This window comes from Cavia porcellus, unplaced genomic scaffold (assembly GCF_034190915.1).
Source record: "Cavia porcellus strain 051 isolate PalLab524CR breed Dunkin Hartley unplaced genomic scaffold, mCavPor4.1 scaffold_27, whole genome shotgun sequence".
Taxonomy (NCBI): Eukaryota; Metazoa; Chordata; class Mammalia; order Rodentia; family Caviidae; genus Cavia; species Cavia porcellus.
Genome location: NW_026947510.1, coordinates 1,205,273 through 1,219,391, shown reverse-complemented (window position 1 = coordinate 1,219,391; position 14,119 = coordinate 1,205,273). Strand labels below are relative to the sequence as shown.

The following is a 14,119-nucleotide window of genomic DNA, read 5'->3' as shown; positions in this document are numbered from 1 at the left end:
CTCCCTGGCACTCCTGGCCTGAAAGGACTCAAGTGAGAAAAACTGAAACACTCTGGGCTCTGCTCCTGGCTTGCAGAAGATCAGAGCATCGTGAGCTGCCCCACTTACCCCTGAGACGGCTGGGCAGCCTGGACCCCGGGCAAGGGCCACTTTCCTATGGAAGGCGGTGGCTGAGATGATCTGGGCGGACGACAGGGCAGCCATACTCTGCAGCGCCTTGTCCTTAGCTGCCTGATCCTGGGGGGACAGTGGGAGGGAGGACCTCAGCGGGGCACCATGCAGGCTCAGGTGAAGCAGTGGCTGGCCTAGGGGTAAGGGAAGCTGGTCCAATGACCACGCAAGGGAGGCCTGGGGGCCAGCAGCTAAGTCTGTGCAACTACTGATTTGTCCTGGACTGTCACTTGGTTTCTCTGATCAGTTTCCTCTCTGTCACAGCAGTATAATACTGCCCTGCCTATGTCAGCTTAAAAGAGCCTTGGCGGTCATCTGCCAGATCGCATTTGTCTTTTCATTCAGTACTAGGGGTGGAACCCAGGGCTTACACATACTACCAAAGTGCTCCACCGTGTGCAAGGCCCTGGGTTCCATCACCAACTCCAAAAAACAGACAGCGAGAGGTGGAGTTCGAGGGGAAGGGGAGAGAAAAGGGAGAGAGAAGATTAAGAATCTTTATCTTTGTTCAGTCCTGCACCTCTAAATCTCAACACCTAAATCGTACAGATGCTGATCAAGTAATGACTGGTATCTTCTCAATGTGCGGAAGGGATCATCCCTGGCCACAAGGGCGGTCAGAGGCAAAGGGTAGTGTCTTGTGGCCCACCTGTCTTAGTCCTGTCCTGTGGTGCCCCTGCACAGTAGATAGCAGGCGACTCACCTACTTTTCAAGTGTTAGAATGTCAGTATCCACCATCTGCCTCTTATGGGTTCAAAGAACTCAAAACAGTTGGTGCAACCTGCATAGGCCCTGGACAGCCAGCGCTTAGGAAGCCCTTGGCCTGACACTGATAATAACAGTCGCTTCATGGCAGAGCACTTGCCTAGCATGGGCAAGGCCCTGGTTTCCACCCAGCCCTCCAGACATGAACACTAGAGCAATGTTGTACTTAAAGAAGCCAGTGGTTTCCTGCCAGGGCTCCACAGTCCCAAAGGGTCTTCAAAACTCAAATAGAGATGAGACACATTCTCTATTTCAAAAAGTCTAAAGAGAATTTCATCTTTGTCCAAAATAAGACCTCACATATAGACTGAGACCGTAAGTGTTGCTCAGCACGTGCAACTTTACCAGTACTAAATGGCTTGATTAGGTTAACTCTAGAGTTCTGACTAGAAATTCTAAATCTTTATGATAACTAATGTGTGTGTGTATGCATGCACATGTGTGCACGCACACATGCTGGACGTGGAACCCACAGCTTCATCCATGTTAAGCATCACCAAGCTAAATCGTCAGCTATGATGAACTGTTTAAAATGAAAAAGCAAATGAATCATTAAGTTGGCAGATGTAGGCATTTCTTGAGTGCTACAGAAGTTGAGAACTGCAGGGATCCTTGTGGCTTACGAGTGCCTGTGTGGGTCACAAGTGCCTGATCCACACAAGAGCCCTGATCCAAAGCAGGCATAAGTACCAGTGGCAGCAAAGCTCAGAAACGCCCACCCAGCACCCAGCACTGTTTGGCTGTGAAGCCAGCACCCAGCAGACTGTCCTAGGGTGCGGTCCATAACAGTACATGGAAGGTTCTGAGCATGTTACCCACTTAACTCCCAGGAGGACAGAGAAGAGCAGGAACCCCATTATAAGGTGAAGAACTGAGGCTGGAGCTGTGCTCACAGCTTGGTGGTATAGCACCTCTAACCCAGCCTCTCCCTTCAAAGACAGAACAACTTGGCGGGCTGTGCGCCAGTCTCTGAGATCAACCCCGGCATGGTGAGGCCAGACAGCTCCACCCACTGCATGCCAGCAACTTGCATCCCTTCCCGGATCCCTGGTCCAAACAAATGACTGGGCTCAGGAAACCACATCCTCAGCAGCTTAGCTAGGAGTCAGGAGGAAGTGGAAGGGAAGACAGGGAGGGACACCAGTGGCCAGGAGCAGAGTTGGGGAGTCCCTGAATGCTCCAGTGACCTCAGCTGTGACCCTACCATATCACTGTTACCTCATGTGTGAGAGGTGAAACATGCCCCAGGAGGCTGTGTGACCTGCCTATGCACCTGTGACCTTGGAGGGAACGACAGGGCTGGCAGCATGGTCATAGCCTGAAGATGGCTACCTGGCCTCACTGTCCACCCAGCACTTGCTCACTTTGGATTTCCAGAACTCTTTAAGAATAGGACAAAATTCTCAGGTTGTTCTCTCTTGGAAAACATATATACAAATGGAAGTCTGCCAGCATTAGAGCATTTGTAGCTCCGGTCTAGCAGTCCACAAACAGCTGTCCTTCACTCCAAATAAGAGCCCAGGGAACGGGCGCATGTGAGTCTATGAACCACACGTGGGCAGTACAGCAGCCCCACAGGAATTGACCCTTTCCCTGGATGCTCTAAACCCACCACGGGGAAGTCTGTCCTCCATCCTGCCATCTGCCAGGGTCCCAGCGAACTGGAGGCAAAGAGAGGACCTGAGGAGCAAGCAGGCTCTAGGCAGGACCCGTAGCTGCAAACAGGCCTCTTGTCCCAGGGACAGAGGAACAAGGTGCCTGGCCACAGCTGTAGCATGTGGCAATAGCTGGATTGGTGGTGGCTGTGGCTTGCTAAGAGTAAGCAAGGTCTACAGTTCCCACCAACCTGATACAAGAGGCTAATGGCAGGGCCTCAGACCATGGGGTCAGCTGGGACTTGTGAGATCATTTATGTCTGTGCCTCTTCAACTGGATACTGAGGTGCTCTGGGGTTCTTGCTTGGTAAGACATACGTTGCATAGACTCTCTGGCCTGCCCCTTACCAGGCTACCTACAAGCAGAACACTGCCTTGCATACTTGGTGAGATTTTGCTGAGGAAAAAACTAAAATGGACTTTCACAGCATTGAATTTGTTTGTATGTGTGGCCCGCATGCTGGCATACACCTGTAATCCCAGCACTCAAGTGTCTGAAGCAGGGGAATCTCCACAAGTTCAAGCCAGTTTGGAATACACAGTAAGTTCAAGGCCAGCCTGAACTGCATAGCAAGGCCTGTCTCTAAATAAATAAAAACAAAAACTAAATTTTTAAAAGCCTATGAACTACTGTTTAATCCAGTGGCCCACTTGTTAAGACTTTTCCAACTGGCTGCACAGGTTCTCCACGGGTTGAAAACACCTCTGTTGTTAGCTCACTCCTGCCTAGTGACATCAAAAACTCCCCTAGTTCCAGAAAGGAGGAGGAGGCCTGATTTCCCAACAGGAGCTCCATCAGCAGAGACTCTGCAGGTGGGCAGACCCAGGAAAGCAAAGAAACCCTCAGTTCCCGAGAGCAGAAAGGAATTCCAACAGCCTCTACTCCAATACCACAAACCCTGCCACTCTGAGGGCCAGAGCTGAGAGTGCTGAGGATCTAGAGCAAGTCTTCAAAGAATGGGGTCTGAGGGTAGCCTAGCTGCTGGGCCAGATGAGCTCCTCTGAGCTGAAGTCAGTGGGTGTGGCCCAGAACCAGGGTTTGTGTGCCTGGTACTCACACACCAGACCCTAAGGTCTAGTGGAGAGGGATCCCAGGCTCATCTTGACTGTCCTCCAGCAGCCCCTGGGCTCAGCACACAAGCAGCCAGCCCATGGGCCTTCAGGAAGACGTTCCCTTCCAGAAAAAGAGCCCCTTCAGGATGCTGGCTGCATGGAGCCCCACTGCCTCGCTGCTGCTGTTTGCCTTACCTTGAGTTTGGCCTGGATCTCACGGGCTTTGCGTCGAGCCAGTACCTGGATGTGGCTGGAGACCTGCAGCGGGGAGAGAAGGCTCCTGTTCTCACCTTCTAAGCAGCAGTTCCCCCAGCCTCGGCCCTCCACCCTCATCTGTGAGTGGACTGAGTAAATGAAAGCCACCAGGAAGGAAGGGCAGGCCAGGCCCCTGGGAGAAAGCTGGAGTTGAGATACTGCACCCCGGCCATGCCTGTCTCCCAGCCCACCTGCTTTCTGGTGCGGGTCTTCCCTGTCCGAAGCTTGATGTAGCGGGCAATCAGTTCATTGCGACCTGCAGAGATAAGATGGCCTCTCAGTGGAAAAGAAGACAGAAGAAAGGGAAACAGGAAGTGGCTTCCCTGGGAGACCTCTCCTTGCTCTGCCTGCCCTGGGTGGAGACTTGGGTGAAGATTCACCAAGCCTACCATCCTTGGTCACAGGGATCCACAGAACAAGAGAAAGCCAAGGTCTCACTGGTTGGACTGCTGACCTGAGTACACAAAGGTTACAGGGCATGCAAGCTGCTGGTCGCTTATATCCTGAGGGGCCTCCAGAGCCCCTGGGACCCTGGCATCGTTCCTTTCTCCATCCTCCTGGACTTACTCAGGGCCTTCTGCACACTTGGGCGGCTCTGGGAAGTGTCTGGCCCTCAGTCATCCCATGTGAGATTCCCACGGCCTTTGGAAATGGGCAGAGCCCTGTTAGATATCCTGTGTGTGGGTAACCAAGAGCACTGGTTCCTACATGCTGAGATCCCAAGGGTAACCACAGAAGAGGCCTGGGTCATCACTCTGCAGAAACTGAGCCAGAGGTGCAGGTCTATGGCAGAGCCCTGCTTAGCCTATCTCTTGCAAAAACCAAGCATGTAACCAAACCATTCAGCCCCTGCTTCCACACCCAGCTCTGGCTCTGGCCAGAGGGCAGGTGCTATGGCTGTAGGACCCTGGATTGTAGAAGCCCCAAGTATCCTTGATTATTATCATCAGTGGCATAACCAAAAAAGGCTCCCTGCTTCCAAAGGGCTGAGCACCTTGCTGGGGCAGGGGTGCCACATACCAGATCCAGCTGTGCTAGAGACATGAGTGGACTCAGAGGACAAGAGATCAATCCAGACTGGGTGGTCAGGGGCCCTGGGCTGAACCTTGACCACTGGTAAGAGTAGACCATAGAAGAGTACTGGTGAGAGATAGAAGGGCTCTCTTTACTGCTGGGGCCAGAGTAGCTACGGGGGAGCTGCTGACTGCAGGGGCAGGTAAGCCAGGCAGGCCGTCTGCCACCTGGGTTGTAACCTGATCGCTGGGGCAGGGCTACACTAGCCAACCAGCTGACCTCTTCCCACTGCCAAGGCGGGATAAGAGGCCACCCTCCAAAGGTGCTGCCTGCCAGCAGGCTTACTGGCCTGGGCGCCCTGGCCTGTCCATGTCTGAGGAACAGGAGAGAAAACAATCTGCCTGCGAGCTGGTCTGCACCTGAACCTGTGAGTCTAGAGAGATGTCTCTCCTCGAAGCTTTCCAGGGAAAGGCACGGAGCAGCCCCGCGGCACTCAACAGTTCTACTGAGCCCACATCTCCACAAAGGAGCTATGGTACTGTGGAAAGCCACTTTTCTCTACCCTCACTCTAATCCTTCACTGTTTTCTTTTTTTGCCTTTTCTTAATACTTTGAGCTATGTTACTAAATGCCCTAGACTGGGTTCAATTTTTCTGCCTCAGCCTCCCAGAGCACTGGAATTATAGACATGGCCACCCTGCCTTCTCTTCTTAAATCTACTCCATTAAAGGTTTTTCCTAGCTGGGCGTGGTGGCTCACGCCTGTAAATCCCAGCACTAGGGAGGCTGAGGCAGGAGTTTGAGACCAGCTCAAGGCCAGCCTGAACTGCAAGGGCGAAACCCTGTCTCAAAAAGACAAAAAAAAAAAAAAAAAAGAAAGAAAGAAAGAAAAGGTTTTTCCTGTCCAACTAAAGTTTTATAGACTTAGGAGCCAGACCCTGAGTCTGCATCTGGCTGAGTAGAACACTTGATACCTCAGTTTCCTTCCCTGGACAATGGACACATTTTTGGCCTAAATAAGTAGCCTAGTTCAGAGATGGTCTAGGGAAAATGAAGAGAGGACAGAGAGGATAGTGCTGATTCTGGAGCTGATGGACACAGTGTCTAGAGGCAAGAGTCCCAAGGCTGGTGGTAGGACGCGGGAGGGGAGGGGAGGAGAGGAACCTGGAGACCAGTGACATCCAGGGTACACTGCTGCACACAGGCAGCTGCTGGCCAGTCATCAGTGTCTGCTGGACTCTAGACACTTCTAGGGGAGAGGCCACAGGCTCGCCTGAGGCTATCTCCAACACCTGGCACCTATTGAACAAACAAAATGATGACTGAAGACTGAATGAACGAGTCTTTCTACCTTTAAAATGTACCCAGAACGGGGCTATTTACCAGCTCTCATGGCGACTCTCCAAACAGCCATGATCTGGCCTGAACCATGGAAAATACTTCTCACTTAGGTTTCCGCTCCCAGTTTATTCTCAGTGTAGAATGGCTTAGTGATCCTATTAAAACTCAAAATGGTCCACCTGCTTCCAATCTAAATTGCTGTAATCTGAGCACTAGGGGATGCTGAGACAGGAGGATCACCACATTCAAGCCTAGCCCATGTAAATGAGCTGGCCTAGCCTGGGTAACTTCATGAAAGCCTATCTCACAGTAAAAAACTTAAATAGGACTTGGGATATAACTGAGTGTGTGAAGGCCCTGGGTTTAATTCTAAGTACAAAAACAAAAAAAAATGTCTGTCAAGTAGGCTAACCTGGGCAGCAAAAAGAAACTTTATCTCTAAGAAGTAAAAGTGCCCGAGTCCTTACAGCAGCCTGGAAGTCCCCACAGGCTATACCCCTCCCCAGCTCACTTCCCTGTCCTCAGCTCCATCCATATCCTGGAGGTGCCAGGCTGACTGCTCACACGGCCTCTGTATTTTACTCTTCTCCAGGGATCCTTCTACCCAGATGCACTGGCTCAACTTCCAGGCTCAGAGGCCTTGGGGCTCAGAAGCCCTTGTTACAGCTTGTGTCTAACCACCCCTCCCCATGCCTCATGCAGCCATAAGGGGAGGTTTGTAGAGTTTGTGATTGATTCCTGGTCCAATGCTGGGATTATGAGTTGAGTGCTACATCCACCCTGGGCAGGTAGCCTGCATACAACATAAGGGAAGGGAAGAGGCTTCCCTTCACTCTCCTCCCTCTCTGCTTTTTGCTGCCATGAACTGTTGCCCTCTGCCTTGAGCCACCCCGCCTTGGAGACTGCTAATAATGGACTGAAACTTCCACAAACTGTGAGCTAAATAAACCTTTCCTCCTTTAACTTTGAGCGCCAGGTATTTTGTCTAAGCAATGAGAGAAAAGTAATTGACACATGACTATCTTAGGCCACGCAAGGGTGCTGAAGGCCCCCTACCACTCCACTAGACCTTCCTCCCTACCCAAGAAGGAGGCTCCACAAGAAAAATGATTTTAAAAATTTGTTTATGATTTATCTATACAGACACCCAGATAACAGCCTAAATATTGTATGCTCTTGACCAGTGTCTAATAAATGAACGTCAAAGAGGTGGGCAGTAAGATGTTGTCCAGGGGTTGGGGGTTTAGCTCAGCGGCATAAGTGCCTGCCTTGCAAGCAGGCAGTCGTGAGTTCGATCCCCGGTACCGATAAAAACGAAAAAGACCAAAAAAAAAAAAAAAAACCAACAAAGATGTTGTCCAGATACCTGGTAAGCTGATCCAGCCTTCTGAAACAAGGATGCCAGTTAAACTACCTCAGTCTCCCAGAGTGTGGGGTTAGAGGCAGGAGCCACCAGAGCAGCAGTCTCAGGTAGCTCTCAGAGCACTGTTCTCCCTGGAGCTTTTCTGCATATGAGCAAATCCATAATTTTGTGGGACCTGAGCACTTAAAAGTTGAGAGGCTCTCTAAGGAAAAGCATGAGAGATACAATGACAAGGCTTTGGGTTCCAGTCTTAGCACTGCAAAAACAAATAGATAAATCAAGCAAGCAACCACCAAATCACTGGGTAGTGAAGGGTACATTCAGTATCTCAATGGAAAACCATAATTTTAGGGCCTGGGGATTTAGCTCAGCAGCATAAGCGCCTGCCTTGCAAGCAGACAGTCGTGAGTTCAGTCCCCGATACCGATTAAAAGGAAAAAAGACAAAATAAAAATAAAAATAAAATAACCTATAATTTTAAAATTCTACTTTTAGGAAAACTGAAGCTTTAGACACAAGATGCCCAAAGTTACAAGGCCTTTTTTGTTTCCAGGAAACTTAAAAAAAAAAAATCTCTCAGGATCTTGAAGACACAATAAATCTGCACAGTAACTGGGCCAGCTTCACTCTTCCTCCCAGATCCCCAGGAACTGCTCCATTAAGTGTGAGTCCATCCCTAAATTCATATTCACACAGACATCTGCCTTCTGACCTAGGCCACCAGAGGGGCAGGGCCAGACAGCAGGGGCACACAGCCTGTTCAGGTCACCTTTTTTTTCTTTTTTGTCTTTTTGAGATGGGGTCTCGCTATGTAGTCCAGGCTGGCCTTGGGCTCACTTTGTAGCCCAGGCTGGTCTCGAACTTTCAAGGATCCACCTGCTTCAGTGCTGGCAACCACACCCAGTTCCAGGTCACCATCTTGAGGACACCCCACCCCCACCACAGTGCGCTCTCCCGAGGGCCCGCGTTCTGTTCTTTACAGTGTGCACTTCCTTAATTCTGCCTGACACACTATCTGATGTCTCTCCTTGACACTCTTGTCATCGAACCTAGGACCTCCCCCTAGTGGGGTAAATCGAGGTGCTGTCTCTTCTCTGGGGGACCTCCCCAGCCCCACCTGGTAACATCATTGATACTTCAATAAAGCTGTTCTAACAACTATAAATTCAAGGAGCTGGTCGAGGTGATGCTCATCTGTAATCCTAGCACTCAGGAGGCTGTGTTAGAAGGCCTGTCATGAGTTCTAGGCCAGCCTGGCTACACGGAAAGACTGTTTCAAAAAACAAAAAAATAACTTTAGAAGCTCATGTGAGCAAGGACCCTGAAGTATAAGCCTGGCCTCCTCTCTATCACACACAGGTAATTATACCTATTTGCCAGATGAGGAAACAGAAGCCAGAAAACCTCACCCAGAATGTGCGTCAAGAGATGGATATAGGAGAACCTGCTCAGGTAGCTCCTGGTGAGGCCACTTGTCATGGTCCTGGGCTTAGCCCAGGAAGATCCCTGTTAATTCAACAGCTCTCCCAAAGTAGCCTACACTGGCTGAGACCTTCCCTCAGCCAAGGAGGCCATCCCAGCCAGGTTAGGTGGGACAGCACAGAAGCCAGACCCAAGCAGCTAAGGCTGGCTCACTGTCTTTGAAATGTTTTAACAGAATATACCCTTGTAGGGTGCAGTGTGAGGGTTTCCATATATACAATGTGGGAAGCTTAAATACAGCTAATTAATAGACCCATCACCTCAAATACTTACCCTTTTGGGGGGAGATATTTGTTTTTATCAAGACAAGATGTCACTATAATTCCAGGTTGGCCTTGAACTCACCATGTTGGCCTAGCAGCCCAGCTAGAAATTGTCCTGCATCTGTCTCCCAAGTGCTAGGATTATAGGTGTGTACCACTATGCCCAGTTCCAATACTTAGGGTTTTCATGGAGAAAATGTTTGAAACTTACTTTTTGGTGCTGGAAGATAGCTCAGTGGAGAGTACTTTCCTAGCATAAAGGAGGCCCCAGGTTTGATCCCAAAGAAAGGCCAGGCCAGGCCAGCCAGGTGAGTGGGACAAAGGGTGAGGAGAGAAGAGAGAAGGGAAAAGAGAAGGGGGAAAGGAGAAGAGAAGGGAAAGGAGGAAGGGAAGGAATTTTTTTTTTTTTTTTATCGGTACCAGGGGCCAAATTCAGGACCGCCTGCTTGCAAGACAGGTGCTTATGCCGCTGAGCTAAATCCTCAGCCCCGGGAAGGAATTTTTGAGGCATACAATATTAACTGTCATTGCCCTGCTGGCCCATAGATGTCAGAAACCTTCCTTCTTCCTGTCTCACAGAAACTCTGAACCATTGGCCAGCAGCTCCCCATTTCTGATCCCAAGTGCCTCCATCCTCTGTCCTCTCCTTTGAGTTAGGTTTATTCAGGGCCACATCACGTGTTAGGGGTCCCAGCTTCCCTCAGCAGGATGTGTCACGCTGGTCTCCATCCAGCCCTCTGTGCCCCTCCGCACAGCCCCCTTGGGTTCTAATCCCATCCTCTCCAGCACCGGCCAGGGTGACGGAGCAGTCACTCCTCCAAAGGGAGTGCAGGGCTGGCTGTCTGTGGGTGAGCCCAGCTGAGCTGGAGGAGCAGGGAAGCTTCCTTCCTGACACCAGGGCGTTCTCTAGAGGTCACCCAGGGCCCACTGAATCCAGGCTGCACACATACAGGAGGATCGCCATCGTCTCTCCCTGTGGCTCTTTGCCCATGTCCCAGAGACCATCCATCTACTACAAACACTTCCACAGACACAGACATGAATGTGGGCCATGGCTTTATCTGCAGTCTGCCTTCAAGCCTCACAATAGTTCTGCTGCTGGCACTATCATCTCCATGCAACAGAGAAATTGAGACACAAAGAGGCTCAGAAACTTGTTCAAGGACACAGGCCAGCAAGAGATTGGGATTCAAGTCCGCACAGTCTTGTTCGGAACTCGCTTCTTTTTTGCAGTGTTGCTCTTATTGGACACTGCGATGCAGTCATCTCTCTCAGAAAAGGGCTGGGCCCGGTGACCCACAGGCCCCCTCTAGACAGAGGAAACATAACTGGAGCTCAGGCAGAGGCAGTGCTTTATTCCCAGCCATGTCCACAGTGCTTCATGATAGTATCACACGACTGTCTCCAGCAGCTGCTGCCTCTGGCTGGCAGTGAGTGTCCTCCAGGGCCATTCTGTCCTGACCATGCTGAACGGAGCCTCTAGGTATCTGACTGAAGTGCATCCTTGGTCCTCCACTCTAGTCCTAGGAAAGAACCTGCCTCATCTTCTCTCACTTACAGCCAGGGACCACCAGAGCACGTAAAAACCAGTGCAGCCTGGATGATGCACTGTTAGAGGCCACAGACTCGGGCAGAGAAGGAGCAGTGCCCTCATAGTGACAAGCAGTTGATGCAGAGGAGTCAAAGCAGCCAGAACTGGGGAGTGACAATGAGGCCTCACACCGGTTCTCCCACCAGCACTCCAGGCAACGGAAGCAGGTGGCCAGTCTGGACCTCAGGAGAGGCCAGTTGGGCACTGCAATGTGGCAGGTGGCCTCAGTCAACTCCACCGAAGGCCTGGGTGGGTGTGGGAAGGAAGTGGGCCCATCTGTCAGAGGACATGTGTCCAGAGTGCCAGTGCCCCAGCTCAGGCCCAGAGCTTACCCCATCGGAGAGGGGGAGAGAGGAATCGGCCTGACCCCAGGGTGAAGGCGGAGCCTCACTTCGGACGTCCCAGCATCAACCCATTTTCTCCTGCACTCTCACCCTGCCTTACCAGCCGGCTAACCTGGCTTCCTCAGCTCATGTTCCCACTAGCATGTACATTCCACTTGCAAAGTGGGGGGTGCAACAAAATGCATCCCATCAGGATGCATTGCTTCTGCACCTCTGTTCTCCCCAGGAGTCCCCTCTCCACAGCAGCTCTCCCTCCCAGCTATAAAGGAAGATGTCTCTGTGACCCTTCAGTTCTCAGCGTCCTCGAAGCCCCTTCCTGAGCTCCGCACTGCCCAGGCAGGCTAAGCATGCTCTCCATATCCAACCATCCAGACAACCAGGGAGGTCTCTATTCTTGTCTCTCTGTCCTGTGTCTCTGTCTCATCTCTGTCTGTATCTCTCTCTCTCTCTCTCTCTCTCTCTCTCTCTCTCTCTCTCTCTTTCTCCCTCTCTCTCGCTCTCTCTCTCTCTCTCTTCTCTCTCGAGGAATCAACTGAGATACCTTGAGAAGCTGGAAACTGAGCCTGATGTCCAAGCTGTTACCACCAACATTCCTGGCTAGTCTAAGGCTCCTGGTGAAATCTCAGCCAACCCTAAAAGCAATGGCCCAAAGACCTTGCCCTAATCCCACTCAGGTAGAAGACCAATTCCTGCCTGTACACTCTGGGTACAGGGTCTTGGCTCTCTCTAAACCAAGAGCCCCTGAGAGAAAAGAATATCCATCAAGCTCTACATCCTCCACACTGGGCCTCTGGTACTGCACAAGCTCAATCCTACGGCAGCACTAACAGGTAGTGTTTGTTCGAACAGCTCATGGAGAATCTGCCAGTATCATTCATCATCGAGGAAATGCATTAGAATTGCTGCAGTCATAAGAAGGAAAATTGCCAGGGCTGGTGCCAGGCGTGGTGGTACACACCTGTGATCCCAGCCCATGGGAGGCTGAGGCAGGAGGATGCTGAGAGTTTGAGGACAGCTTGGGCTACATAGTGAGTTTAAGACCAGTCTGAACTACAGAGAGAGACCTTATCTAAAAAAAAAAAGTATTGGTAGAACCTGAAGAAACTGGGGCTCTTATGTGTTGCTAAAGGGAATGTAAAATGGTGTAGCCACTGCAGAAGACAGTTTGGTCATTTCTCAAAAAGTCCAACATAGCCAGGTATGGTGGTATACACCTGTAACCCCAGCACTGGAGAGGCTGAGGCAGGAGAATCATTGTGAGTTTGAGACCAGCCTGGGCTACAAAGTGAGTTTAAAGCCAGCCCAAATTGCATAGTGAGACTCTGTCTCAAAAAGAAAAAAAAAAAGTCCAACATAAACCAACAGAGGAGTCAGCCATGCCTAAGTCACCCAAGGAACTGGCAACAGGGCTTCTGATGTCTATACAGCAGGGTTCACAGTACTACCACCACAGCCAGACAGCCACCAACAGGTAAATGGATAAACTAAATGGGGTATGCATACGATGAAATATTACTCAGCCATAACAAGGAAAGTGTTCTAACACAGTTACAATATGGACGCACCTGTTTATAGTGGCACAGTTTGTAATAGCTAAGTCTTGGAAACAGCCCATATGCTCACCAACTGATTTGTTTTTTTTTTTTTAATATAATCAAGTTCTACTATCACATAAAGAAGGGTAGATAAGCTTGAGACATTTCTAGGTAAATGGATGCATCTTGAGACCATACTCCTAAGTGAAATAAATCAGACACATATGTACACATACTGTACTGTTTCTCTGGTGTGAGAAAATAAAACTGTAAATAAGGATCGAAATGTATAATAGCTATTGTGAAATAGAAAATATTCAAATGAGAAGGGCAATATGGAGGAAAGACACGGAAAGAAGGGACAAGAAAAAAGAGAATAGAAGAAAAAAATGGAAACAAAGCTTTCTTAAATAAAGAAGGGAGGAGGTTGAAGGGAGCGTAGTGGAATACAGAAAAAAAGATGTATCAAGTATAGAAACAAGTTCCTTATGATGAATATTATTTCTATGTATATCTAAAATGTACCAATTTTAAAAATGTAAATTAAGCCAGGCATGGTGATGCATGCCTGTAATCCCAGCAGTAGGGAGGTTGAGGCAGGAGGATCGTTATGAGTTTGAGAGCAGGCTGGGCTACAAAGTAAGCTCAAGGCCAGCCTGAACTGCATATCGAGACCCTGTCTCAAAAAGACACACACACATGCGCACACACACGCATACACACACACACACACACACACAAAGAGCAAATTTTAAAAAACACAATATGGATGCACCTTGAGCACAGTAGGTTAACAAAAATAAGCTAGATAGTTGGCCAGAGGTATAGCTCAGTGATAAAACACAGAGAGGGAAAGAAAGAGAAGGAAAGAGAGAATCAAAAAGCTACAACAGTGTGCATATACTCCATGCCACTGAACCATACACATAAAAATGGTTTAAATATTAATTCATGTAATATTAATTTCATATAAAATAAATAAACAAAACCACCACCACTCCTGATGCAGCATTATTCTTTCTACCCTACAGCAAAGCTCAGCAAAGTTAAACACCTGACTGAGGTCACACCAGCCACAGGACAAAGTGCCTCCAAGAAAGCCAGGCCTCTAGCCACACAGAGACCCGCAGAGAGACAGAACAAAGGGCAGGGAGGCTGAGGTTCAGCTCCCCGCTGTCCATCCCAGCGCAGACCCCAGCCTACCCATACCCTCACCTGCCACACCAGCCATGTGACTAACGTGGGGGCAGCGTCCCCTCTCCTCAGCTTATCAAGACACCGTTTTGC

At 49.8% G+C, this 14,119-nt stretch overlaps 1 protein-coding gene across 15 annotated transcripts in view; it reads right to left on the bottom strand.

Annotated features, from left to right (window-relative positions):
- Nucleotides 1-14,119, bottom strand: part of Tead4 (TEA domain transcription factor 4) — a 63,518-nt gene that overhangs the window by 21,129 nt on the left and 28,270 nt on the right. For 13 of the 15 annotated variants that reach the window (XM_063237674.1, XM_063237683.1, XM_063237675.1 and 10 more), the window contains 3 exons: nucleotides 4,092-4,156; nucleotides 3,841-3,903; nucleotides 109-237 (listed from right to left, as the gene is read on the bottom strand). In XM_063237674.1, coding sequence (XP_063093744.1) covers nucleotides 109-237; nucleotides 3,841-3,903; nucleotides 4,092-4,156 — 257 coding nt within the window. The remainder of the gene's footprint in view (nucleotides 1-108; nucleotides 238-3,840; nucleotides 3,904-4,091; nucleotides 4,157-14,119) is intronic. The other 2 variants (XM_063237678.1, XM_063237680.1) reach the window with 1 other exon arrangement.